Source organism: Vidua macroura, chromosome 22, assembly GCF_024509145.1.
Source record: "Vidua macroura isolate BioBank_ID:100142 chromosome 22, ASM2450914v1, whole genome shotgun sequence".
Taxonomy (NCBI): Eukaryota; Metazoa; Chordata; class Aves; order Passeriformes; family Viduidae; genus Vidua; species Vidua macroura.
Window position 1 is genome coordinate 1,751,953 of NC_071592.1, and position 24,577 is coordinate 1,776,529.

The window sequence follows — 24,577 nt, forward strand, 5'->3', positions numbered from 1 at the left end:
CGCTGGTAATTTTTCCATATTAAGTCAGCTCTTCTCATAAATTAATTTTTAAAAATTTATTGTTATCCAAGTCATAGTTAAGAAATTTCCTCCAGACTCTCTCCAGGATGGAATTTAGGCTGACTGAGCTATGGATCTTTCCCCTCCTTTTTTTTCTGGCTCTTCCCCTGATGATAAAAATGCTTACTCTGTTCTTTTCCAGTGCCACCTTCAAAGACAATTCAAAGGTCAAACATTCCACCATTAGAAAAATTGAATTTTGACTAGTTCTGGACAGAATGTCCTGAGCCTAAAACACCTCTGGTCCCCACTAGATTTGGTCTTTTTCTATTCCGACCCACATTTATGCTAAAAGGCAGTTTCATTTTAAGTAAACAGTCAAGATTAGCCTTTTCTCAGGAAAGAATTCTCATTCCTGATGATCTGAACTCTCTGCATTATCTTTTATTTCCCATTTTTAGCTTTTATATAATACAAGAGCAATGAGAGGAACTGAGTTTTTCATCACTTACACTTTCCAGCCTGTGAAGAAATTCACAGCAAGCTCAGAAATGCAAAGGTTCAGTGTCAAGATCCCCTTGACACCAAGAGGGTTGGAACTTTGTCTAAAATGCTTCCAGATTTAAAAAAAAAATCCATTTATATTCTGTTACTGATCTGTCATCTTAGACCTTCTTGTTAATTTATAGGCTGGAGCTTAAACAAGGAGGGGAGAAGCTTAAAAGAAAACGTAGTTACCAGCTGAGCTTTGCTGATCAGATTTAGCAGCTTTAAAGCCAATTAATTTTCTGTCCAAACCTCCTGCAGTAAAACTGGAAAGAAGATAGGGATGGGATGGGTGCCAGGTGGGTTTCACGAGGAGCTCACTCCTCAGGGAGAGCAGGAAGGAGAAGGATCAGAAAGATCAGATCAGAAAGATCAGATCAGAAGAGAAAAGTTCTTTTGTTCCTCCCAATAAACACTGAAATCCATAAGAAGGACAATCAGCAGCATCGTTTCAGGGTGGATGACTTGTAGTCAAATAGGAAAGTGATAAATTTGTATTTTTGAGTGGTTTAGAAGGAAAATGGTGTGTAATAAGTGTGTCCATATATTAAGGTACTGAGTGGAACACTAAAGAGCAGCCAGCAGAAAAGTGCTCTGTATTTTTGACCAGCACAATAATTACGGAAAGTTCCCTTTAAACAGGGAGAGATAAATGTATGATTGATTTCCATTTTCATTTTCAGTTCCAATTTCCAATGTAGGAAGTAATTCCATTATTGAAATATTATTTAATTTCACAAGAGGAGAGGCTGACTTATTTTCAATGGATATTTTAAACTTTCTGAACTCACCATTTCAAGCCTAAACTCTATAAAATAGATATTTAATTATTTTTACTTTATTTAAATATATATATCCTCACCTATACTTGTGCAGCAAAACCAGAAGCTTTGTTGCTCTTAGTAATTTTAAAAAATTAATAATTATAACCATACTGTTCATAAGCTCACCTAGGTTACTGTGGCCATGCTCACTGACTTTACTCCTCGAATTCTAAATTCCTCTTATTATCCCAGAGATCCCACTCTGTTAAAGGTTATTAATTGGAATGACAACCAATTGTATAAGAAATCACTCTAAAAAAACCAAGAGTCATCATTCTGAAAATGTATTTTGGGTTGAACTGCACTAAGCAGTCCTTCATTGTTTTAAAAAGTGGAGTTTTACTCATTTTTGTTGGATTTTATGAAGTTTTTAAATAGAGCAAGCTGCTGCAACAGGAACACTTGATTCCCCATGGGAAAAACCTTATCGAATTATTGTATCCCAAAATCTAAGTTCTGACACTTAATAATAGTTGGATATTCTGGCCACATAAAGTAAATCCAAATCCAGATGCCCTAAAAAGGCTGCACGATTTCCCCAAGCACAAACAGCTAAAATGCAGTAAAGAGGCAGATGCTCCTCAGTAATTAGAGTTGTGTAACTTTTCTTTATTATTCATAAATAACTGTGGGTGAATGTCTGAGTTGAGGCCCTTGGCAGACATCATTGTGAAACTCCGGGTTGTGTCATCACTACAGATGAGCGAGGATTTTAGAAACACCCAGCACAATATTTTAGAAAAGGTCACTTCCTAAATCTCTTTTTCTCCCACATTTCTCTGTATAAACAGAGAAGCGTGAGAGTATCAGGGGAAAAAAATAGGAGAGTGCTAAATATGATGGCAGAGCAGTGGTGAGACTTTGGAAAGCCTTTAGATGCTAAAGATGCAGATAGGCACCTTATGGGATTTTCCAAAATTCCTAAGCGTGTAAGGCGCTTACACCATGCTTAGGCACTCTGAAAATCCTGCTAAGGACATAGCTGCATCTTTAGGGATCTACACCTCACCCTACATGTCCAGTTCCTCTCATTCTTTGCTTTAAATCGTGTCACTGTGACACGTAGCACATTTAGCTTTGAGCTCAGGAAAGGGGGAAAGGAGGGTGGATTAGGTTTGAGAGGATTTAAAGATGAAATGACTGCACACTACTGGGGTAGAGATGGAACTGTATCTTGTTCCAGTACTTCTCTTTATTACATAAGCCCCACACTTTGTACAAGCGATCCTTTGTACATTCCATGTTACATCTTTTTTTTTTTTTTTTTTCCTAACAGAGTAAAATGACAAGAAAGAAAAAGGGCTCAGTGTTTTCAGAAAAACTGAGTATCAATAAACAACGCTCATGTAGCCAAATAACAAAATAACACTGTAATTCTAGATCATGTTAACATTATCTATTTACTTATTGACATCAACAGCAAAGCTTTGATTATGTTTTATATCAACATGGCCTTGAGATGTAACACATATTACCAGTATTACAATGCATTTGAAATTAAGACTTTATACTTTCTCGAAATTCTTTATAGAACTCTCTTATTTCTAAGCTGATCTTTTCAGCCTGTTTGCATTCTGAGGCAAAATGGAAATAACATTGCAAGTATATTCTACTAAGATTTAGCAGAAAAACATTTTTTAAAGTAGAAAGGGAAAAAAAACCCACAACCAGAAAACGGTTAACATGAAATAATCTGAGGTCATTTTCCACTTACATCATAAATTTCTATGTTTCATAGAAATGTTTTTTTTTTGCTATGCTTAATGGCTCTCAATCCCTTGAGTCACAGGACTTAAAACAGATAATCAGAATTGTTTTTATTAACTACCACTGCACTATGTATTTAAACACTAAGTATCTGCTTAACTTGTTGGAAGTTTCCTGAACTGACAGAAATATTTATACAAGAAACAGACATCACTAAACTCATCACAGTTTGTTTTCATACACAAACACAACTTTGGCTCTGCATTTCTGTAACAAAACTCCACTTAGCTTTGCAGACTATTGGCAATGACAGCGAATCTCTGTTTCAGCTTCTCCCTTTTCTGCTTTAAGTGCTTTTCTATGGCCCTGGCTTCTTTTAAGATCTCATCAAGTTCCTGGACATAAGAAGAATCCAATGCTATTCTTGCACTAAAGTGAAGAAATCTGTAGTTAAAATCAGTGCTAATGCCATTAACTTTCTCACTACTTTTATGTTTTTCTTAAAAATGGGTTGTCTATCAATACCCAGTTTCTGATTAAATTAATCCTCTGTTGTAATAAAAACCACCATTTTTCTTTCAAGATCCGTTTGACAGTTTTCAGTGTTAATTTCCCTAAACTGCAGCCACCCATCCATCTTATCTAGAGAGTTTTAAAATCGCTGTGCAAATAGCACAAAGTCAGCTTGCCTTATAGTGTCAGCATATTTTGATAACAAGTTGTTCGTTTCTTTGCTGATCTCTGTTAAGAGAGAAAAAGATCATTTTATTTAAACATTTGGATGAATCTCAACATGAAATTAGGTCATTCCGTACTTACTACGTATTTACTACATCACCATTTAAAACCTTTTCCAGTGGTTCAGTCTTGAAAAGGGACTGCGAGTCCTCAGAAGGAGCCAAATCTGTTTTGTCAGACAGCTGAGGATTTTCTGAAGCTTCATTCTAACAACAGAGCACATTAGGAAAAATACAGTTCTAGGATTTAAAACAAGCTTTGCACAGAGTTTGGCTGAGAGAAAAAAGAGGTTTAAAAAGACCTTGAGGGTGTTTTTGGAGAAAATGGGAGTAGTGAAATAGAGATTTTTTTGCAGTTCACTTAAGTTAGCAAAATGAATGAAGCACTTATATTTTAGCTTGTAGTGTTATGTGTTAAATTTTAACCTTTTACTTAAGAAACCTCTGCCTGGTACAAAGGGCATAAGAAAATGCAAAATCCTGAAGCTTCTTGCATAAAGAGCAATAGCAGAGGAGGCAAAGGACCCAGATAAAGAAGCTCCTCTGTCTCCAAGCCTATCAGGACTGACAGACGTACTCAGATCAGCACCAAAGGACCGACAGCGCACGCGCAGAGAGGAAAAGTTCAAAAGGTCAGTCATGAGGAAGACCACGATCTTCAGCCTCAGGACCACCCAGAGACCCCCGTGCGACCACCAGAGCAAACCAGGCGTGCCCAGAAGGGCCTGGACCTATTCAGTGTGAGAGGCGAGCCCAGGCAGGGCCAGGGGTCGAACAGGCACGGAAAAGTTGTGCAGTGTATTTCATATGGAGCACCTTTGGGAATAAAGGTGTGGGTCAGACCGAGGCTCGGGGCACAAGTGTTGGAGAGATATCTCACTTGTGTTGGGTGCTGACAATACAGACCCACCTCATAACTACCCAGGGTGTGGAGTCGATTTATTTATCCCGCGTATCGCTTCAGCAGGTTCACAGAATCATGAGCATTTTGGGGAGTGGGTGGAAGTATTAGATTGAGGTCTCTGTATATACACGTTTATTTATATATACACACATATTTCTATCTATATACTATTATCTGTAGTATATGTACCTCATACACACATATTTCTATCTATATACTATTATCTGTAGTATATGTACCTCATACACACATATTTCTATCTATATACTATTATCTGTAGTATATGTACCTCATACACACATATTTCTATCTATATACTATTATCTGTAGTATATGTACCTCAGTAAAAGCTGGTGCACCTCAGGAGCTCGCTCTCAAGAAGTTCTACATAAATATGTCCCAGTGCTTACCCAGTTTTCTTGGGCTTCAAGCTCTTGGAGAAACTGCAGTTTCCCCACACAAAAAAGTAATTTCTGTTCCCCTAAACCTCCCTAAAATGCCGCGGATCTCTGTTCCTTCAGTCCAGAGGAGAACATGGGATGAGGGGTCCTCCCTCACACAGCACCGCTTACCTCCATCTTTTTGCTTTTATTTCTATTTCCATCTCCTTTTTGCGATTTGCTCGCCATGGCTGCCTCACGAAAAGCACGAGGTGTTTGCTGAGCGGTCACGCGGGGGGGGAGAGTTTGCATAAAAACCTGTAAAACGTGCAGCTGGTTCCTCTGCAAGGGCGCTCCTCTCACGGGGGAGGCAGCGCCTCAAAGGGCTGGAGACGGCGGGGGAATGGCGGGGAGTGCCGAGCCCGCCTAAATTCGATACCTGAGGGGATTTATCCCTTGCTGATCCCCCCCAGAGCCTGAGGGCTCCGAGGCGTCCAGGACGCCCCGGCCCCGCGGCTTCCCCTTCAGGCGGGCGGGAAATGGCCGTGAGGGGCCGCGACTGTGGGGACAAGGGAAAAGGGGACAAAGGACGAGAAACAAGGGACGGGACACAAGGGACACAAGGGACACAAGGGACGGGACACAAGCGACAGCAGCTCCCCTCAGGGCCGGCAGCAGCCCCGGTGCCACCCTCGGTGGCAATGCCAGCCGCGGCCCGAGGCGCCCCCTCAGGGCCCGGGGAGCGGCTCCGGCCCGGGCCCTTCTATCAATTAAAGCTTTGAACAGTTCCTCAAACCTTTCCCGTCAAATTTCACCTTGGAATGAGTTTCTTGGAATGTGCAATGGATCTGCCTCAAAGAAACGAGCCAGAAATGAGTGCAATGTGAGCGGCCAGGCACTAACGTGAGTAATGACGCAAAAATGAGTAACAGCGTTAAAATGAGTAAAAACACTAAAATGCATAAAAACACTATAAATGAGTAACAGCGCTAAAATGAGTAAAAGCACTAAAATGCATAAAAACACTAAAATGAGTAACAGTGCTAAAATGAGTAAAAGCACTAAAATGCATAAAAGCACTAAAATGAGTAACACTAAAATGAGTAACGCTGCCACAATACACGGCTGCCAAGACTGCATTTTCTCTCTCTTGCTAAAGAATGGAGAATAAAACTGTACAGTTCCCGAGGCTCATTTTCACTGCTGCAGGTAAAACATGTCTTTGTTCGCTACAGTAAAATAAATGATTGCAAGATCAGAATTTATGATAATGTTGTGCTGTATTAGATGTTTTACATTATGATGTAGAATTTATGGTATGTAATGTTATGTAAACTTTGCCTTTGACTTGGGTTTTTTTTTTCTTTTTTTTTTTTTCTTTTCTTTCTATTTTCTATTTTCTGTTTTAAGAAAGTACCTGAATCTCACACACATAATCAATAGAGGAAATTAAAATATCAGCATGAGAAATCAAACTCCTGAAGGAACAAGAACTAAATACTTTCTCAAAGTATTATTTTTAATAAGCTGCCATGGCCCACTTAATTTACTGATCAGCTATCTCATAGATAATTATGTTATTAGCACTACTATCTAAACGTTAAGAAACGGATATGACAGAACATGCTAGGAAAATGTTCTTGAAATGTTTACTTAATTGTTTCATGGTAGTAGTTTTTATTAACAGACCACCTGGAGTAAAACAAATTAAACATCTGGATTTTCATTTTCTTATGGATATGACAGTCTATAAGTAAAACTCAGACTAAAAGCAACATTAAAACATTTAAAAGAAAATTATCTAAGGGGACAGAATTCACTCTTATTAGAGTTCCAGTTCCTTTAAAATTGGAGAAAAGTTATCTAAGCCATTACTCTAAAGGTAGTTGCAGTTCCTCTAAGATTTGAGATATTAAATTGCAGGAGAAATGAAAGTTTAAACTGTACCACAAAAGCTATTGTGTGAGTTAGATCTGGTCCTGAAAAATGCAAATATGTGCACAAAAGATAAGGAAATGCCTTTTATTCAATGTGTTCAGTGAACTAATCGAATTTTAAGGCTCTCAAAGGCTGACATGAAAGACCAAGTCCTCCTTGTATGGAATATCAATTGACCAAAAATATTAGTGCCAACAAGTAATACAAAATAAGTAATGATCTGAATGGTTATTTGAACTTAAATGATAAATCATTGGTACAGCATTAATTTTTGAAAAATGTTTTTGGCTAAACCAGCCAAAATCCAGGGTTATTAGGAAAAGAAGCCGTTTTTTTATCTTTACCATTTCAAATAAAGTTGAAAAATGTGCTTTTAACATCAACATCACCGCCTCATGTTTATCATACAGATATTAAAGCATGCCTATGAACTTTGTTGGGTTTTTTTTTTACCTCCAAGAGCAGTAAAAGGCATGTGAGCAGCTGAGAGAATGCCTTGGGGATTTGGGTTTGGGTTTGATGTGGGGATTTGGGGTGGTTTTAGCATCCTCACAACTTGGGGCTCTTCAATTTACCCGCCAGGCTGCAGGGCTGAGTGCCCCAACCTCTGACCGGTGACAGAAAAAGCAAATCCAGGCACGGAGATGTTACCAACTGGGGTGACTTTATGATGCTCATATCCCCATTTGTCTGTTTAGCCCAGAAATAAATTCTGCACCTCTAGGGCTGGTTCTGAGAGCGGAGGGGGAAGAAGAAGCACACAGTTTGCTTTCAGAAACTGCACTCACTCCCCCACGTTCCTGCTCCTGCGTTGTCTGTGGACAGGCAGACGGTGAGACAGAGCTCTCCTCTGCTTTTAGTTTGTTTTTAGCTAGCTGAGGCAGAGGAGTTCTCTGGGCTGTGGTTTTTATTTTTCCTTAGAACTATTTAAACCTGCTCTGGACTGAAAACCCAGCTGGCAGCTCTCACCTATAGCCCACCGTGCCGAGCCCGGGCTGCGCCGCAGGGACTGATGAGAGACTGAGTGACCGAGGCACAGCCCACAAAGGGGACTTTTCTGAGTTGGTCATCTCTTCAGAGCAGCAAAAAGTTTTATTGTTTAATATTGCTTGCGAAAAACGCCGATCACTTAGTTTTTAAAATTTTTAAAGTTTAACAATAACAAAATGGTTATTAAAATAGTAATACAATTAGAGTAATAAAAATTTAGGGTTAGGACAATTACAAGACAATAAAGAACAAAGAATTACGGACGTCCGGATGCTCTCGGGCACTTAATCCACGACAAGCGTGCCTTGTGAACAAAGGAATCACCTTAAAAGCAACAGCTTGTTGCGTATACAAAACACTTCATGATTATGCATATATTTTATTTAAAACAAGAAATTCGTCTGGTACTTGTCAAAAAGTTTCTGTTAATCCCCAGGCGCCTTCGGGTCTAAGTCAGGCTTGAAGAAGTTCGTTTCTATTGATAAGGAAAGTCATAATTTCCTCTCCTCTGGAAAATTTAGGGGTTTCTGTAATTGTTATCCTTGTGCGAAGAATTCCTTGATTATCTCATATCTTTCTTGAGCTGGTTAAAAAGTATCTTACATAGTATAGTTTCTATTTTAACACTGTGTTATAACCTAAAAATACATTCAACACACCACTGGAGAGAATTAATACAGCATAACTTTCCAACATTACACATCTAATATTCATTGTAACATCTGCGAAAAGCCAATCATAAAATATGCATTTTTTTTTTCACATTGCTCATTTTTTGTGCTAGTGAATGCTTTGCCTGTTAAATAAACAGGTTTTTCCCACTTTTCTCCAAAGAAATATTTTCCCCAAACCAATTAGAAGAAAGGCCACTTAAATTTGCTTTCTAGAGAAAACCCCTTTAGAGTTTTTCTCCCAAACTTGCCCTAAACCAAGACATTGGGAACTAACTCGTTCCCAAGCTCGCTGCCCTGGTTTTTAGGGCCGGTGGATCGCTGCAGTTCCAGCCTTTCTCCCCAAAGGCAGCGCGGGATGCGGGGACGGGGCGTTCTCCCAGCGCTGAGCTCCTCCCATGCGGCCGCTCCTGCACGCGGGGCTGGCCCGGGACACTGCTGCGCCCACGGCGGCATTCCTGGGCGCTGCTGCCAGCAGCAGCGGAGCAGCGGCAGCGCGGTGATTCCCATGGCATTCCCACAGGGCTGGCACGGCGCGGCACCTGCCTCCGAGCTGCGGGAGCGACAGGACGAGCGGGCTGACAGCGAGCGGCACAAAGCCGCCCTCGTAACCCCGCATTTGCATAAGGCGCTGGCTCCTGCAGCGAGGAGGGGAAATGCTGCGCGAGAAATGCGGACGTAGGCACAGACCTTGGGAAAGCGTCCCGATCTCGGTCGCCGCAGCCGCTATAAAGCCACTCCCGGCAGCGTTAGGGCAGCGCTGGCTTCCCTCCGGCCGGGGCATCCGTGGAGGCGGCGGGGCACTGACCCGGGGTGGCCTTGGCACAGCTCCCATCCTGACTCCGGCAGCTCCGCAGCTGCGCCTGCCCCCGCTGCAGCTCCCGAGGAGCCAGAAAGGATCCCCGAGGAGCCAGAAAGGACTCCCGAGGAGCCAGAAAGGATCCCCGAAGAGCCAGAAAGGACTCACGAGGAGCCAGAAAGGACTCACGAGGAGCCAGAAAGGATCCCCGAGGAGCCAGAAAGGACTCATGAGGAGCTAGAAAGGATCCCTGAAGAGCCAGAACGGATCCCCGAAGAGCCAGAAAGGACACCTGAGGAGCCAGAAAGGATCCCCGAGGAGCCAGAAAGGACCACCGAGAGCCACCTCTGCTCCTGACCGTGCACCCCGCGCTTCTCCCCGCTCCCACCGCAGCTGCCGCGGAGCCAGAAAGGACCCCCGAGGAGCCAGAAGGGATCCCCGAGAAACCAGAAAGGACTCACGAAGAGGCAGAAAGGACTCACGAAGAACCAGAAAGGACTCCCGAGGAGCCAGAACGGATCCCCGAGGAGCCAGAAAGGATTCCTGAAAAACCAGAAAGGACCACCGAAGGGCCAGAAAGGACCACCGAAGGGCCAGAAAGGATCCCCGAGGAGCCAGAAAGGACCACCGAGAGCCATCTGTGCTCCTGCCCGTGCCCCCTGCGCTTCTCCCCGCTCCCACCGCCCGGCCGCAGCTCCCGCGGAGCCTCCGCCGGCCGCCTCTGCTCCCGCCCCGCATCCCTGCGGCTTCTCTGGGTGAGTCATTCCACGTCCGACGGGCAGAAACTCCTCTGAGCGTCTGCCGTTCCTTTCAAACGGTAAAAGGTCTAAAGAACCATCTTTTACTACTCAAGGTTGGGCTTGATGATCCTGGAGGTCTTTTCCATCTTATTTGATTCTATGATCGAGGGAAGAAGCACAGTAATTTTGTGTTACCCATTAAACCAAGGGCCACTTTTTCCTTTAGTCCTCTGCCAGAAGTTCTTCCTCTGCTTGCCCCTGGGTTTTAGAATAACAGAGGACTTTGAGGTTAATGTGCTGAGAATGAGAGGTGCACGGTTGGGTGTTGTGGTATCTCGTTTCCACGGTGTGCATGTGCATGTTTGCAAACAAAGATGCTGCTGGGAGCCTGCCGTCTCTTCTGCACAGCTACAGCTACATAAAAAACATATGAAATACAAAGAGAAAAAATCACTCGAAAATACAGTCCTCAAAGTGCTTTGCTAGAGGGACAAAGAAAACCACGGCGATTCCCACCCTAATCCCTCTGGATGTGCGTGTTTACTTATGTTTATATTGCTCACTTTTTGTATAAAAGGTCATTTTCAAGTGGTGGAAAAGCTTTGGAGTGAGCTGGGTATTTTGATAGTACAATCAAATCCCCGTGCAAGAGGCAGATCTCCCCATTGTTCACCTGGTTTTAAGACATTTATTATCTTGTGTGCAAGGGATGACCTTTCTAGGGGCAGTCAGAATGGGTTCTAACTTTTGGGTATTTTGGAAGCTCATGCTTTTCTAGGGAGAACCTGGTAAGATCAGTCTGTGCAGACTTAGCTTTTATCCCTTTATGGGGTAAGAAGCATCAAGCTTAACTCTGATTCCTCTCCCTGTGCTGGAGCAGGGTGAAGATGAGTGCTGAAGAGATTCTGGTGCGTGCAGTAGAACTTGGAAAAAATTTCTGCCTCTATTTTGATGGTAATTAGAGCATTTAATAACCTTATCTGTTTGAATTTAACACAATTTAACACAATTCCTTTGTCAGTCTAATTTCACATAACTTTCCCGTAAGCTTCAGTTTGTGTGGTGTTAGCCAAGCAGCTGAGTCAGGGGAATACTTGTTGCTTTCACAAAAAATTCTGGGAAAGGACACTCAGAAGCGTTGGAATACTGGGGATGGACTTGGAGTGAGTGAGTAATTTCCATTCTTGTGGGGAAAAAAGTCAGTTAGAAAACAGTTTCTTCTTTAAAAGCATTTTGTAATGAGTTCTTCTTGTCCTTTTGCTCACTTAAAGGCACTGATAAAACCAAAAATTTGCATGCAATTATTCCTCAGTTTTAGGCTTAGAGTGACCTTCTCACCCTTAAATAACCCTAAAAAAGTACTTTGCATGCCTCTGGTCGGGTGGTGACTCCAGTTCTCAAATGACTGTGTTTTCATTTGTTTTGCTCACAGATAAACCCTGTCTGTGGTGACAGCAGCTCAGCCTTGGTGGCACTGGGCTGTGGGAACATGTAGGTGGCTGCCTGGGCACAAAGTGACTTCTTTTGTGGGGGCAGAGCTTAATGTTGTTTTTCTTTCCTTTTTTTCACTGCTCACTTGGAACCAAGATGACGATGGTAAGCTGAGAACTCATCTTTTATGATTTTGTTACTCATTTCACACTTACTATTCCGGAGAGGACAAGTTTCACACTGAGAGTGGCTGCAAAAAAAAGAAAACAAAAAAAACCCCCAAAAAAAACCAAAAAAACCAAAACCCCAAAATACAGCTACAGCTCACTGCTACTTGTGATGCTGATGTTGCTTTAATTCCTCTTAAGACACAGTGGCTTCCCTCACAGCACCTTTCAATGCACTTTAGTTGTTGGGCAAAAGAGAACTGATGCTTCTGATTTCTCATTAACAGTCACAGCAGCTTTTCTTGCTTATATAAATAAATTCAGATTCTGGGAAATCTGCTTCAAGCAGAGGTGTAAAAGATGATGTGTTTGATGTCATTCTAAAAACTCCTTTCACGTGACATCCGTAATGCCAGGATTAAGCTGGCAGCAAACTGTCAAGGCCTGAGGTGACAACAGCTAAAAGATGAAGAATTTTGCTTTATTATTCCTGCAGAGCTGGAGTGTGATGCCCTCTGCAAGGAAAGGACTCTGCACCGAGTGCTGAGGAATGTGAAGAGCCAACTGCTCGTGGTGCGCCCCGACCTGAACGTGGCTGCCTTTGAGGACGTGACAGACCAGGAGATGCAATCTGGTAATTTCCAAACAGAAACCATCACCACTGCTCTGCTGCTTTATCCTGGAGGTGGTTCTGTGCTTTGTAATCATCCACTCAAGCATGGGATTGAGAATAATGATTTAAAACTTCATTTGCAAGAAGAAAACTAAGCTGAGAGTGAAATTTTGTGTCTTGGGCATTGGTGATGGATGAGATTTCTGGGTCAGACCAAAGCCTGCAGGATGTCACATGCAGAAAAAGGGCTGTTAAGATTTTTGCTTGGCTCTGATCACAAAATTCTTAATAATTCCCTCCTTTTTCTTATGCTGGATTACAAAAAATCTTTTTAAAATTCAAACAATGTATTGGCACTGAAAGGTGTTTCTTTCTTCTAATAATATTAGCTATAAACTTACAGCTTTGGCTTTGGCTTTTTTGGGGTGCTTCAGCAATTTATTTACAACTCTATCTATTGCCCATATTTATTTCTGGATCAGCTATATCCAGCCATGCTCTGATTTGCAGCTAGCCACTTCCACATGCCAGTCTCAGTTTCTGCATGCACACAAAAGGGTCTGATCCCTTCCCCACACTGCCTGGTGACCTCAGCTGCTTTGCTGCACCCTGGTTATTGCCTTATTGCATAAAGCACAACCAGAAGCCATAAAAATTCAAGTCCTGGCTCTTGTGTTAGGAAAAATACCCTGGTGAGACAGCCCGAGCTGCCAGGGGAATGTAAAACATCACTGAATTCAGTTGTTGCAGCTCCCTTGGAGCAGGTTATCAATAATAACCCATTTATTTCCAGGCAAAGGGATGCATTTCAGCATTCACTGCTACAAAACCACCACGCCCTTAGCAGGGTTGCCCGTGGCCTTCAGTGTCCAAGTGGAAGACAAAAGTTATTACATGTGTTGTGAGAGGGAAAGTGGAGAAATGATTGTTAGGTTCAAGGTAAGGATCTGCTTCCCTCTCCTCATCGGTACAAATCCAACAGGCAGAATTAAAAACTCAGAGCTGGAATTAAACTGCTCAGGGCTTGTGCTGGGATTAACCTGCTCCTCTTTTTCCTTCCTCAGGAAGGAGAAATTCCCAAAGAAATTCCTGGTGAAAGCAACATCATCTTTTTCAAAAAGACATTTACATCTTGCTCCTCCAAAGCCTTTAAGTTTGAATACTCAATGGAACAAGGAATGTTCTTGGCCTTTGAGGAAGAAGGCTACTTGAGAAAATTAATCCTAAAGAAACTGTCAAAAGATGAAGTGGATGAAACCATGAAGATCAGTTTATGTTAAGTTGAGTCAGAATGAAAATCACAACATACGATGGAACACTTCAACAGTTTTAAAATACAGCTTGGTTTTTATAGAGAAGAAACTTTAGTCTGTCTTTATCCAAAACAAGTCAGTTTTATGTTTTAACTACTGTCAGTACTTAGTAAAAAAAACCAAATGCAAGTTCTTGGCAAAAGGCCAAGCATGTTTTCCAGTCTGACAGAAGAGATTTACACACTGAAGAAACAAGAATGTGCATGTCAATACAGCCCTGTAGAATTTGATCCCTAAAATCTTTAATGCCTGTTGACCCAACAGCTTTTGAATTAGGTTTAGACTTTTACATTGCCAAACCTCTCAGATGATGGATTTCTCACCAGAGCAGTTTAAACAGCACATCCAGCTGCATCCTGTGTGAGGAAACCTCAGACACTTTCCATGAGAGACCCTCAGCTTGCCCGGAGGGACTTACCCGTGACTCACCATCTGCATGCTCCTCCTCCTGGGGTAAAAATAACACATGTTGGCATTTAAACCAGACCACAGACCCGTTCTGACCACAACACCAACAAAAAATTGGCCAGCTACCTGCTTTTGCTAATAAATAACATTTCCTATCCACATTAAAAAGAAAAAAAAAAATCAGAAAGCCCTATCTTGTGGAATCCAAACAGTGACTTGGTTCATTGCAGAATCACTGATGGTAACACAAATTCTCTTCCTCATAGTGCCACAGCAATACCATGAGAATGTGGAAAGAGTTTTCCACTCGTTAGCAATGTGAAAGTCAGACAGGATGAAGCTGAAAGTTAAAAACCACAATCTCAGTTCCCCCCTAAAAAATCCCTAACAGAACATTCCCTCAGCCTCCTCTTTGTTGTCTTCTCGGTCACACAGGACAACACAGACCAGAGTTTTTAGAAAATAAACCTCAAAAAAGTGTTGCTGATGAACATAAAAACCTTGAAAGTTGAATGTTCCTGAAGTCAATCTGCAAAAGTATTTTACTCTACGTCAATCCTTGTTGTATTTTCTAAGGGACATTAATTATCCTTGTATTAAGTCAAGTCTAAGTCACCTCTAAGTATTAATTCATACAAATATTCTTTGCTTTATGAAGTAAGGCAGAGCAGATCTAGCTACAGAGAAAACATTTTAGGCAACCCAAAAGCAGTAAAAACGGTTCAGAAGCACACACGAAATTTCTGGAAATTCTTTATTGCATGGATTAAGAAAAAAGTATTCCCTTTTCTACATCAATTCCCAGCGTCCAAAGAGTTACAGGGTCTGCCTTACACACTGATGTCAGAAGAAGCAGTTCAGTTTTCCAAGCTTGTTTTACAGAACAAGCCAAGCTTGTTTTACAGAACAGGAAATCAACTAACAGTTAGAAAAACACTCATTAAAGCTGGTATTACAAGGAGAGCTCCCTTTAGCTATGCAAGTCTGCCACTGATGCAATTCATTCATCCCAATTTACAGTGCAGCTCGATTCCACTCACTCTCACTGGACATTTTCCAGTTAAATCTGTATTTAAACCTGTTTTTTCTCTGTACATTCTAAACTAGCTCTGAGCCCCCTGCAGGCTCACTGGGGACCGCTGGCTGTTCCTTTGTGGTGCAGGACGTTGCTCACAAGCTGATGAAGCAGAGGCAGCAGAGGACAATCGTGTGTGTCAGGGCTGGGGCTCCTCAGAGGCTCCAGAGCATGGCCACGGCCTTGCAGATGCCCACGTCGTGGTAGTTGAAGTGGCAGAGGCCAGCGAAGGTCAGGGCAGACAGGATGTACAGCCCCGTGTTGGCCACTTTAATGGGGACATCTCCGTGCACATAATCAGTAATTACCTGGCCCAGACCCCTGAACAAGAGAGAAAAGTTCAAATCAGCAAAGTTCACTCACTGAAATCCATCCACTTTGTGTCCCCGTTCTACCAGCTCGCTTTTCCCCCCCTGCTGCCATCAGCCTTTCCTGAAGAATGCTCAGTTCCCACACAGAAAGAGGAAGAACCTATTTCAAAAACAAAACAAAACATCCCACAGATCCTATTGAAAATGCACAGATTGGCTCAGTTTTCTTGAGAAAACAGGTGCTGACCACAGCTCTCCAAACAGAATCCTTGGAATCTGCCTTCTCATCTGACTGGAAAAGAGAAAAACCAAGGAAATATCTGGGACCAGCCACTGTCACAAAGGCACAGAAGACTCCTGGGTATGTGTTTAGATTAGAAGAGTGGCAACCAAAGAAATCAGCACATTTTCATTTTTTTCCACATCTGGAAGTGAACTCCTGTCCAGATTTGAACTATCTAGCAACAGGAGACACAGGATGCTTGTTTTGGGAAAAAGCTCCCAGAGCAAGGGAAGTGCAAGAATCCCTGGCACTAATTCCTAAGGGCAAAACTGAGGTTTAAGAAAAACCTGGCAGCCCCAAAGTATCATGAAAATCTGCTTTATCCTTGTAACAAGGAACTCCCAAACCAGGATCACCTCAGGAAGGTGGATGCTGCCAGCCTGGCCAGCCATGTAGATCCACTCCTAATTAGCTCTGCTAATTAGCAGAACTAATTAGCAGCAGAACTACACTGAGCAAACACCCAGCCAGGAATAAAGGAAATAATCATCCAGGTCTCCTTAGTGGAATATTTGCTCTTTATTATGCAGAACCTCATCACCACTGAGATGTACAAAGCCAGTGCACGGAGCTTTAGAGGCAGAATATTTTTGTATTATTTATATACAGCTCTGTCCTCTTTCTGTTCCCTCTGTTCACACAACACTGGTTCTTCCACGGGCTAAAAACATCCAGGATTCTACACCTCCAGGGGCAAGGAAGTGCTCTTAAGGTTAAGATGCTACAGAGATTTTATGGATTCTTTTTTCTGACTGCGAGAACAGCGTGAGAAAGGAAGACCAAGGTCCAACCACTCCTGCCACCGAACGTGGAGACCAAAGACTTTTTCCAGGTGTTTTACACTAGACCAGGATGAGGTTTGGAGGCACCAAACCTTCTCTGCTGTGAGTTGAGCCCTGCTGTGCTTACCAGTGGCCGTGCAGGGTGAGGGCTGCAGCCAGGGAATAGTCCACAGCGGGTCCGGGGTACAGGTAGGCTGCGGGGAGCAGCCCCAGCAGCAGCACGCTGACCGCTCTCTCCCCTGTCCAGTGCAAAGATGCAGCCTTGGAAGTGCCTGCAAAGAGAAACATCCTCAGGGAAAAGCCCCTCTGCCAAGGGATGAAGGGATGGCTTTGAAATCTGGAGAGTTTGCAAACCAAAACCCTGCATGAGCAACACCTGGAAACACGACGGGAGCATCGGCCCAGGCTGAAACCATCAAGAACTGACTGTGAAATTATCAATGCAACGCCCCCAAAGTGCTCAACTAACACACAGATATCCATCCACCTAAACCAAAATGCAAGTGTTTTTCTTTGTTTTGGCATGGAGAAAAGAAATTCAGAAAGTGACAAGATAAGGAAAGCAAAGGACCTGAAGTTTGGGCTTGGGCAAAGTGCAAACTGAAGTGCTATTAACTGGTAACAGTGCTGCTGAAGGTGAGGGTACACACACTCCTCGCAGCCTGAGGCACCACAGCTGCACCATTATTTATCACAAATAACATCTCTGCACGGTTACTGCCCTGTCTAACAACGCTCAGCATTTCACAACTTCTCCCTTAAATCAACGGGCATTTAGGATTATTTTTTCCTTTGCTGGTAACACCCTTAACTGTGCATCACCCAACAAGACACCAAGAAAACCACTGCACCATGTGTAAATCTCTTCTGTTCTTTGTTACAGCTGCCACTTAAAATCTCCTAGAGTGGCCCAAAAAAATGATAGACTCAGCCTGGTTTGGGATGGGAAGGACCTTAAATCTCATCTTGTTTTTAAATCCCTGTATGGCCTTTGGGTATCACCTCCATCAGCTCTGTTCCTTACCCCTGCACCGCTGTTGGTCCCTTGGAGGACCCGAGCCACAATCTGGTCCTTTACAAGCCATTCTGGACAGAATCACTGAGTACTCAGAAGGTGGAACAGACCTTAAGGATCATCTAATCCCAACGCCTGCCACGGGGGCAGGATGCCTTGCGCTAGACCGGGGCGCTGGGGTTCAGCAGTTCCAAGGAGGGGAAAATGGGTCCTGACCCCGGGAAAACGAGACCCCCGCACACAGACAGACACACAGACAGACAGACAGACAGACACACAGACAGACAGACAGGGCCGTACCGTGTCCCTGGCGGGGCGGGCCGTGGCTGTCGCGGGCCGGAGCGCAGCGGGCGGCGGCGGCACCGAGCGCGGCGGGGCGGCGGAGCAGGGCCGAGCCGAGGAGAGCTGCGGGGACAGCGGGGCGCGGCGTGAGGGTCCCGCACCCGCCGGGATCCCCACCCTCCCGGGTCCCGGAGCCATGAGCATCCCGCACCATCCGAGGGTCCCACGGCCTTTGGGGTCTCGCACTCTCCAGGATCCCGCACCATGCGAGAGTCCCGCACCCTCCGGGGTCTCGCACCATGCGAGGATCCCGCACCCTCCGGAGTCCTGCACCATCCGGGGTCCTGCACCCTCCGGGGTCCCGCACCCTCCTGAGTCCCGCACCATCCGGGTTCCCGCACCCTCCGGGGTCCCGCACCCTCCTGAGTCCCGCACCCTCCAGGGTCCCGCACCCTCCTGAGTCCCGCACCATCCGAGGGTCCCGCACCCTCCGGAGTCCTGCACCATCCGAGGGTCCCGCACCCTCCAGAACCCCGCGCCCTCCGGGGTCCCGCACCATCCGGGGTCCCGCACCCTCCGGGGTCCCGGTCCCCGCCTCACTCACCCAGGGCAGCCCCGCGGGGCCGCGGCCGCAGCAGCGCCAGCGCCATGTCCGCTCCAAGGGCACCGCGCCCGGACACGGAAGCGCCGCCCGAGCTCCCGCCGCCGCTTCCGCCTCCGGGGCACCGGCCCGGCCGGGAGCGGCGGCCGCGGAGCTGCCCGGGGCCGCCGCGAACGGCCGGAGGCAGCGGTGGGTGCGATTTTGGGAAGGAATCCTCCCCTGCGAGGGCGGGCAGGCCCTGGCACAGCTGCCCGGAGGAGCTGTGGCTGTCCCATCCCTGGAAGCGCCCAAGGACAGGTTGGACAACCTGGTGGAAGGTGTGGTGCTCACGGAAATGGAATATCTTTAAATTCCGTTCCAGCCCAAACCGTTCTGTAATTCTATAATTCGGCGTTAAACCCTGCAGCAGACCCAGGTGCAACTCACCTGTGTGTTCATTACTGAAACACCTTTGTACACAGAATAAACACCTCCGTGAACATCCCGGTTTTTCTTTCCGTTTGAAAGGAAAAAAGGAACAGCAATCGGGGCTTGGAGTGAGGATCTGGGGCCGCTGTTTTGTGCTTGTCCAAGACACAACAATCACTCCACACATTTCCCCAGTGCCCTGATTTCATCTCCTGCAAGTGTGCTCAAGCAGAAACAAACAGTACAGGGAGAACACAGGCACCACCCAGACTCCCAGGCCTGTGCTCTGTCCCCGGGCTTTGCTCCAGAACAGTGACAAAAGCATCAAACACATCTGCATTTATTTCTTTTATTAAAAGGCTCGGCTGTTCGCCGCAGGGAGAACGGCCTGGTACCAGTTTCTCCAGTAACACAGAGCAGAGACAGGACACAACACCCAGCAAGGCCCCTCTGTCAGCACAAATGGTTTCAGCATCCCCATAGAGAAGGAAGGACGGTAGACACGGTGGCCAGCCCACAGCAGGCTCGGGACAGGAGTCTAAACCAAGCAAATGAACTGGTGGCTTTTTTTTCACCATTAGAGAAGTCACTGCCCCTTCAGCTGGAATGGGAATATTCCCTCAGCTCCCCTCCGTGTCCAGCTGAGCCTGTGCACGCCTCCACAGCTCTGCTTTTGGTGAAGGATGGGAAGACAAAACTACTGTGGGGGTCACAGTGACATTTCCTCTATTACCAGCTTGCTTTATCAGCCTGTCCTCTCTCCTACTGGCCATTGTTTTGGTGAGCAAAAAGAGCAATCTGTTCAAACATAATTTAAGAAAAAAAACAACCCGATCACAGCCAAGCTGGCAGCACGAGCCCACCTGTGGGCCAGGTAGGTGCTGTCCTGCAGTGCTGCCTGGCGAGCCCAAGGCTGCCCGGGCTCGTTGCTCCCCGTGGGCTGGCAGCACGTGTGTAAACCAGTGTTGGAGCAGTGGGGCAGTGCTGAGTGACAAAGACCTGCCCCTGTCCTCCCCTCCTGCTCTGAGCTGCACCCAGACCCCTCAGTCCTCATCAGAGCTGTCCTCAGATTTCTCATCCCCCGCCACCTTCCAGTTCTTCCTCTTGCTCCTCTTCTCTGGCACCTCACTCGGCCTCTCGGGCACGGAGTTGTGGCGCTTCTTTCTCTTCCTTGGGGGCCGTTTCTCCTTTTTCCCCTCGGATTCAGTGTCCTCAGAGCTGCTGGTGCTGGAGCTGCTTGCATGGCAAAAGTCACTCTCCTGCCCAGAAGAAGAGGTAGGTTCCTTGGCAGGCACTTTCCTGGGCTTTTTCTTGCGCTTGTGTTTTCTTTTCTGGGTGCTTGGGGTCTCCTCTCCTGAGCCCTCGCTCTCCCCCCGGGAGGAATCTGTGGAAGTTCTCTCCTGCTCCTTTTTCTTTTTCTTCCTCTTTTTGTGTGAGCGCTTTTTTTGCTTCTTCTTGTGGGATTTCTTGGTTTTTTTCCTTTTGTGGGACTCACGGGCTGTTTGCTTCCCCAGGTGGGATTTCTTCTTCCCATTGACAGCATTTTGCTCATCTCCTTCCTGCTGATCACTGGAAAAAGAACAGGAGGAAGTGAACTGAAAGCCACTGAGTGATGAAACTCATTCATATCCAATCTGTAAGCCTGAAAAATATTGGTGATTCTGCTGGGTGTAGGTTAAAAATAATTCATTCTGTCTTAAAGTCTTGTTTTTCCACTCTCCAGGATGCTGCAATTTATTTACCTCCCAGACTCGTAGATTTTGGTAAATCCAGCTAAACATGACTATCTTAATACAAAAGATTCTCCTAAGACTCACACCACATTAATGGATTTGAGTTTTTTAACAGTTAGGCTTTGCGTTCAAGGTTGATCTCTATTCAAAATTCAAAACTCGGTTTGTAAAATTCCCTGCAGAGCTTCTCAGAAGGCAGATTCTGGATCCATCAGTAAGGGTGGCTGCCTTACCTGTCTGTGTCAAATTCTTCAGGGTACAACTCTTTATATCCACTGTGCCCCCACCTGTAAGAAAGCAGAACCATCCATTAAAAACACACAACCTATTTGAGGACAAAAGTGCAATTCTGAAAAGGCAGAGCCACAGAATGAATCTGAGTTTAGACAGGAAGGAAATAGGACTGATTTGGTTGGTGCTATTTAAACACACCTTATGTTCTCAAACCACAACTCTGATTTCTTTAAATCCAACTCTGGACTTGTGTTTCTTGAGATTTTTTAAGCTTATTGGGTAGAGTAATAAATATTAAGCTTAGGGCTGGGCTTTTGTTGCTTAGTGTGGCTTAGAAACTCCACAGATGAGCTCAGATTGGTTTTTCTGTGACATGGCAGAAGTTTGTACATGTCATTCATTCTCAAAATGAGCTGAAGCTCTATTTCATCATACCAAACAGAAATGTGTCCTTTTTTTTTGTACAGGGCTCCAAAAAGATGTTTCAATTACAACCACAGACACACAGAATTCCCTCACAGACCTGTCTGGCATGTTGGCTTCACATTCATACAGCTTTTTATTCCAGGATCTGGCCCTGAGGAGATCATCTTCCACCAGGTCAAGGAGCTGCGGGTTCCTGGATCTCCAGTCTGCCCTGTGCCCCTCCTCGTCGAAGCCATCGCTGCGCATGCGGCTGCTGCGGAGAGGGAACAGCTCCTTCAGGTGAGGAACAGCTCCTTCAGGTGAGGAACAGCTCCTTCAGGTGGGGAACAGCTCCTTCAGGTGAGGAACAGCTCCTTCAGGTGAGGAACAGCTCCTTCAGGTGAGGAACAGCTCCTTTGGGTGGGGAACAGCCCCCTCAGGTGAGGAACAGCTCCTTCAGGTGGGGAACAGCCCCCTCAGGTGGGGAACAGCTCCTTCAGGTGGGGAACAGCCCCTTTGGGTGGGGAACAGCCCCTTTGGGTGGGGAACAGCTCCTTCAGGTGAGGAACAGCCCCTCAGGTGGGGAACAGCCCCTCAGGTGAGGAACAGCTCCTTCAGGTGAGGAACAGCCCCTTCGGGTGGGGAACAGCCCCTTTGGGTGGGGAACAGCTCCTTCAGGTGGGGAACAGCTCCTTCAGGTGAGGAACAGCTCCTTCAGGTGAGGAACAGCCCCTCAGGTGGGGAACAGCTCCTTCAGGTGGGGAACAGCTCCTTCAGGTGAGGAACAGCTCCTTCAGGTGGGGAACAGCTCCTTCAGGTGGGGAACAGCTCCTTCAGGTGAGGAACAGCCCCTCAGGTGGGGAACAGCTCCTTCAGGTGGGGAACAGCCCCTCAGGTGAGGAACAGCCCCTCAGGTGGGGAACCCCTCCCAGCCACCCCTCATTCACGGGGGACCTCCCAGCACATCTCACACCAATGGTCAGGCTTAAGCAGAGGCTCGACCTCTTTCCAGGAGTCATTAAGGAGGTAATGGATGTTCCTGTGGTGTGTCTCACCTGGAGGTGTCTGACAGCATTCTGCTCTGCCTTTTCCAGTAAGTCTCTTCTGTCTGCTTCTCCCACTCCCGTATTTTCCACATTTCTGTCTCTTCCTGAAGCTGAAAGTCACAGAAAGGGAAAGGAGTTTAACATCAGGGAAAATTCACAGCCACGCAGCACCAACCTCAACACTCCTGGTAAGGAAACTCACAGCCACCTTTCCTACCATCCCCAAACAAAGGATTACTTACACATATCTGTATCCAAAAGAGAACCTCCTGGTGGTGGTTAGACCTGCTGAATTACGATTCATGAAACACTCTGCTAAACTTAATGGAGTTGCTTAATCTTGCACTAAAATCCTGCCTGTGCACACAACGTCCACATTGTTTCATGCAATAAAAAGCACATACACAGCGCCAACAAATAAAACAAAACAAAACCTATTAAAGATTTGCTACTTTTTAAGTAACTACAGACATATTCCCTCAGCGGGGTGAGAAACCGAAACTCGGGGAAAACCGGAACGGCGTTAAACCAAAAGCGACCCCGAGGATGCGGCCGACTGAGCAGACTCTTATTTCTGCCCAACACTCCCGCTCTGCCCCGCAGCATCAGCAGGAGCCGCACCACCGGGATGTCCCCGCAGCCCGGGATGTCCCCGCACCCTCACGGTGTCCCCGCACCCTCACGGTGTCCCCGCAGCTCGGCGCCGCAGGCCCCGCTGGGCGCGGGCGGCCGGGGCCTCACCTTGTTGTGCGCTCCGGTGTGGCGGATGACGTTGCGCAGCAGCACCTTCCCCACGGGCACGCGGGACATGCTGCGGGCGCTGCCGCGGGCCGGCCCGGGCGCGGTGCCGGTGCCGGTGCCGGTGCTGGCGGTGTTTGCGGCGGGGCCGGGCCGGGCCGGGCCGGGCGGGGGACGCGGAAACGCGCGGGGCCGCGCGCGCGCCGCTTCCGGCGCCGTCTCCCGGGCAACGGCGCCGCCAGGGCCGTGAGGGCCGTGAGGGCCGCGGGCTCCGGGACGGACCCGAACAGCCCCGAACGGGCCCGAACCGCCCCGAACGGACCCGGGACAGCCCCGAACGGGCCCGAACCGCCCCGAACGGACCCGGGACAGCCCCGAACGGGCCCGGTACAGCCCCGAACGGACCCGAACCTCCCCGAACGGACCCGAACCTCCCCGAACGGACCCGGACAGCCCCGAACGGACCCGAACCTCCCCGAACGGACCCGGGACAGTCCCGAACGGACCCGGACCGCCCCGAACAGCCCCGAACGGACCCGGACAGCCCCGAACGCATCCGAACAGCCCCGAACGGACCCGGACAGCCCCGAACGGACCCGGACAGCCCCGAACGGACCCGGGACAGCCCCGAACGGACCCGAACCGCCCCGAACAGCCCCGAACGGACCCGGGACAGCCCCGAACGGACCCGGACAGCCCCGAACGGGCCCGGCCCGGCACCGGATCCAGCCCCGCGCTGCCCCCGCGGCTCGGACCGCCCGGGCCCCGCTGCCGGAGCTGGGGATGGCCCGGGACAGCCGGTGGCTGCTCTAAAGAAATCCTCTTTTGGGGGAAAAATAGCCCAGAAATTCCCAGAACCACTGTGGCTGGGTAATGCTGGAAACGATGGAACTCGTTAATAGCTTAAATCAATTACTTAACCAGTAAAATTTAAGTAATGGCTTAAATTCCATTTTAAGGAATGGTTTAAATTCCATTTTAAGGAATGGTTTAAATTCCATTTTAAGGAATGGTTTAAATTCAGTTTTAAGGAATGGTTTTAATAAAATATTAAATGATCGTTTTAATCAGTTTTGGGTCGTATTTATAATTTAATTATTTTTTTAAAATTGCCTTTTAATTAATTGTTTTCTGTAATTGTGGATATTCTTAGCCAGCATTTAGCAAAGCTGTTGTAAGATACTTCTGCAGAAACACAGCTTGGGTGAACGACTGAAACTTCTTGAAGTTTTGGCAGATTACACAACAAAAGCCCAGAGTGAAAATCTTTGGTAGGAGTGGGGTTAAGGGAATTTTTAATTCACTTTTTACTCATGAGAGGTGAGTATCTCAAATGCCTGTAGAGATGCAAGGAGAAAAGGAAGGTTGGAGGAATAGCAGCACCACCAAACTCATGAAAAAAATGAGTAAAGACTGTAAATCTTCAAAGAATTATTGAATATTTAGTCACAGTACTTGCTATGTGCTGTAATAAAGAACCACCAATGCCTGCACGC

At 46.4% G+C, this 24,577-nt stretch overlaps 4 protein-coding genes across 6 annotated transcripts; 1 reads left to right on the plus strand and 3 right to left on the minus strand.

Moving 5' to 3' along the window:
- Nucleotides 1-2,526: 2,526 nt before the first annotated feature.
- TEX12 (testis expressed 12) lies at nt 2,527-5,804 on the minus strand. The gene is made up of 4 exons (XM_053996948.1): nt 5,291-5,804; nt 3,916-4,021; nt 3,767-3,818; nt 2,527-3,506 (listed from the first exon to the last, which is right to left on the minus strand). The coding sequence occupies exons 1-4, from the start codon at nt 5,408-5,410 to the stop codon at nt 3,362-3,364; spliced, it is 423 nt and encodes a 140-aa protein (XP_053852923.1). The 5' UTR covers nt 5,411-5,804; the 3' UTR covers nt 2,527-3,361.
- Nucleotides 5,805-5,918: 114 nt separating this feature from the next.
- On the plus strand, nt 5,919-14,742 carry IL18 (interleukin 18). Of its 2 annotated transcripts, none has more exons than XM_053996942.1 (5): nt 5,919-6,001; nt 11,117-11,190; nt 12,331-12,468; nt 13,241-13,386; nt 13,512-14,742. In XM_053996942.1, exons 1-5 carry the CDS (start codon nt 5,934-5,936, stop codon nt 13,725-13,727), a joined length of 642 nt encoding a protein of 213 aa, XP_053852917.1. In that variant the 5' UTR covers nt 5,919-5,933; the 3' UTR covers nt 13,728-14,742. The 2 variants fall into 2 exon arrangements, with proteins under 2 accessions (XP_053852917.1, XP_053852918.1); XM_053996943.1 differs by lacking the exon at nt 5,919-6,001 and adding an exon at nt 9,958-10,251.
- Nucleotides 14,743-14,906: 164 nt separating this feature from the next.
- SDHD (succinate dehydrogenase complex subunit D) lies at nt 14,907-18,595 on the minus strand. The gene is made up of 4 exons (XM_053996947.1): nt 18,521-18,595; nt 17,935-18,039; nt 16,747-16,891; nt 14,907-15,564 (listed from the first exon to the last, which is right to left on the minus strand). Exons 1-4 carry the CDS (start codon nt 18,564-18,566, stop codon nt 15,399-15,401), a joined length of 462 nt encoding a protein of 153 aa, XP_053852922.1. The 5' UTR covers nt 18,567-18,595; the 3' UTR covers nt 14,907-15,398.
- A 665-nt stretch (nt 18,596-19,260) lies between these two features.
- On the minus strand, nt 19,261-23,457 carry NKAPD1 (NKAP domain containing 1). Of its 2 annotated transcripts, none has more exons than XM_053996940.1 (5): nt 23,404-23,457; nt 22,353-22,453; nt 21,416-21,571; nt 20,892-20,945; nt 19,261-20,494 (listed from the first exon to the last, which is right to left on the minus strand). In XM_053996940.1, the coding sequence occupies exons 2-5, from the start codon at nt 22,433-22,435 to the stop codon at nt 19,969-19,971; spliced, it is 819 nt and encodes a 272-aa protein (XP_053852915.1). In that variant the 5' UTR covers nt 22,436-22,453; nt 23,404-23,457; the 3' UTR covers nt 19,261-19,968. The 2 variants fall into 2 exon arrangements, with proteins under 2 accessions (XP_053852915.1, XP_053852914.1); XM_053996939.1 differs by lacking the exon at nt 23,404-23,457 and adding an exon at nt 23,085-23,221.
- Nucleotides 23,458-24,577: the final 1,120 nt, after the last annotated feature.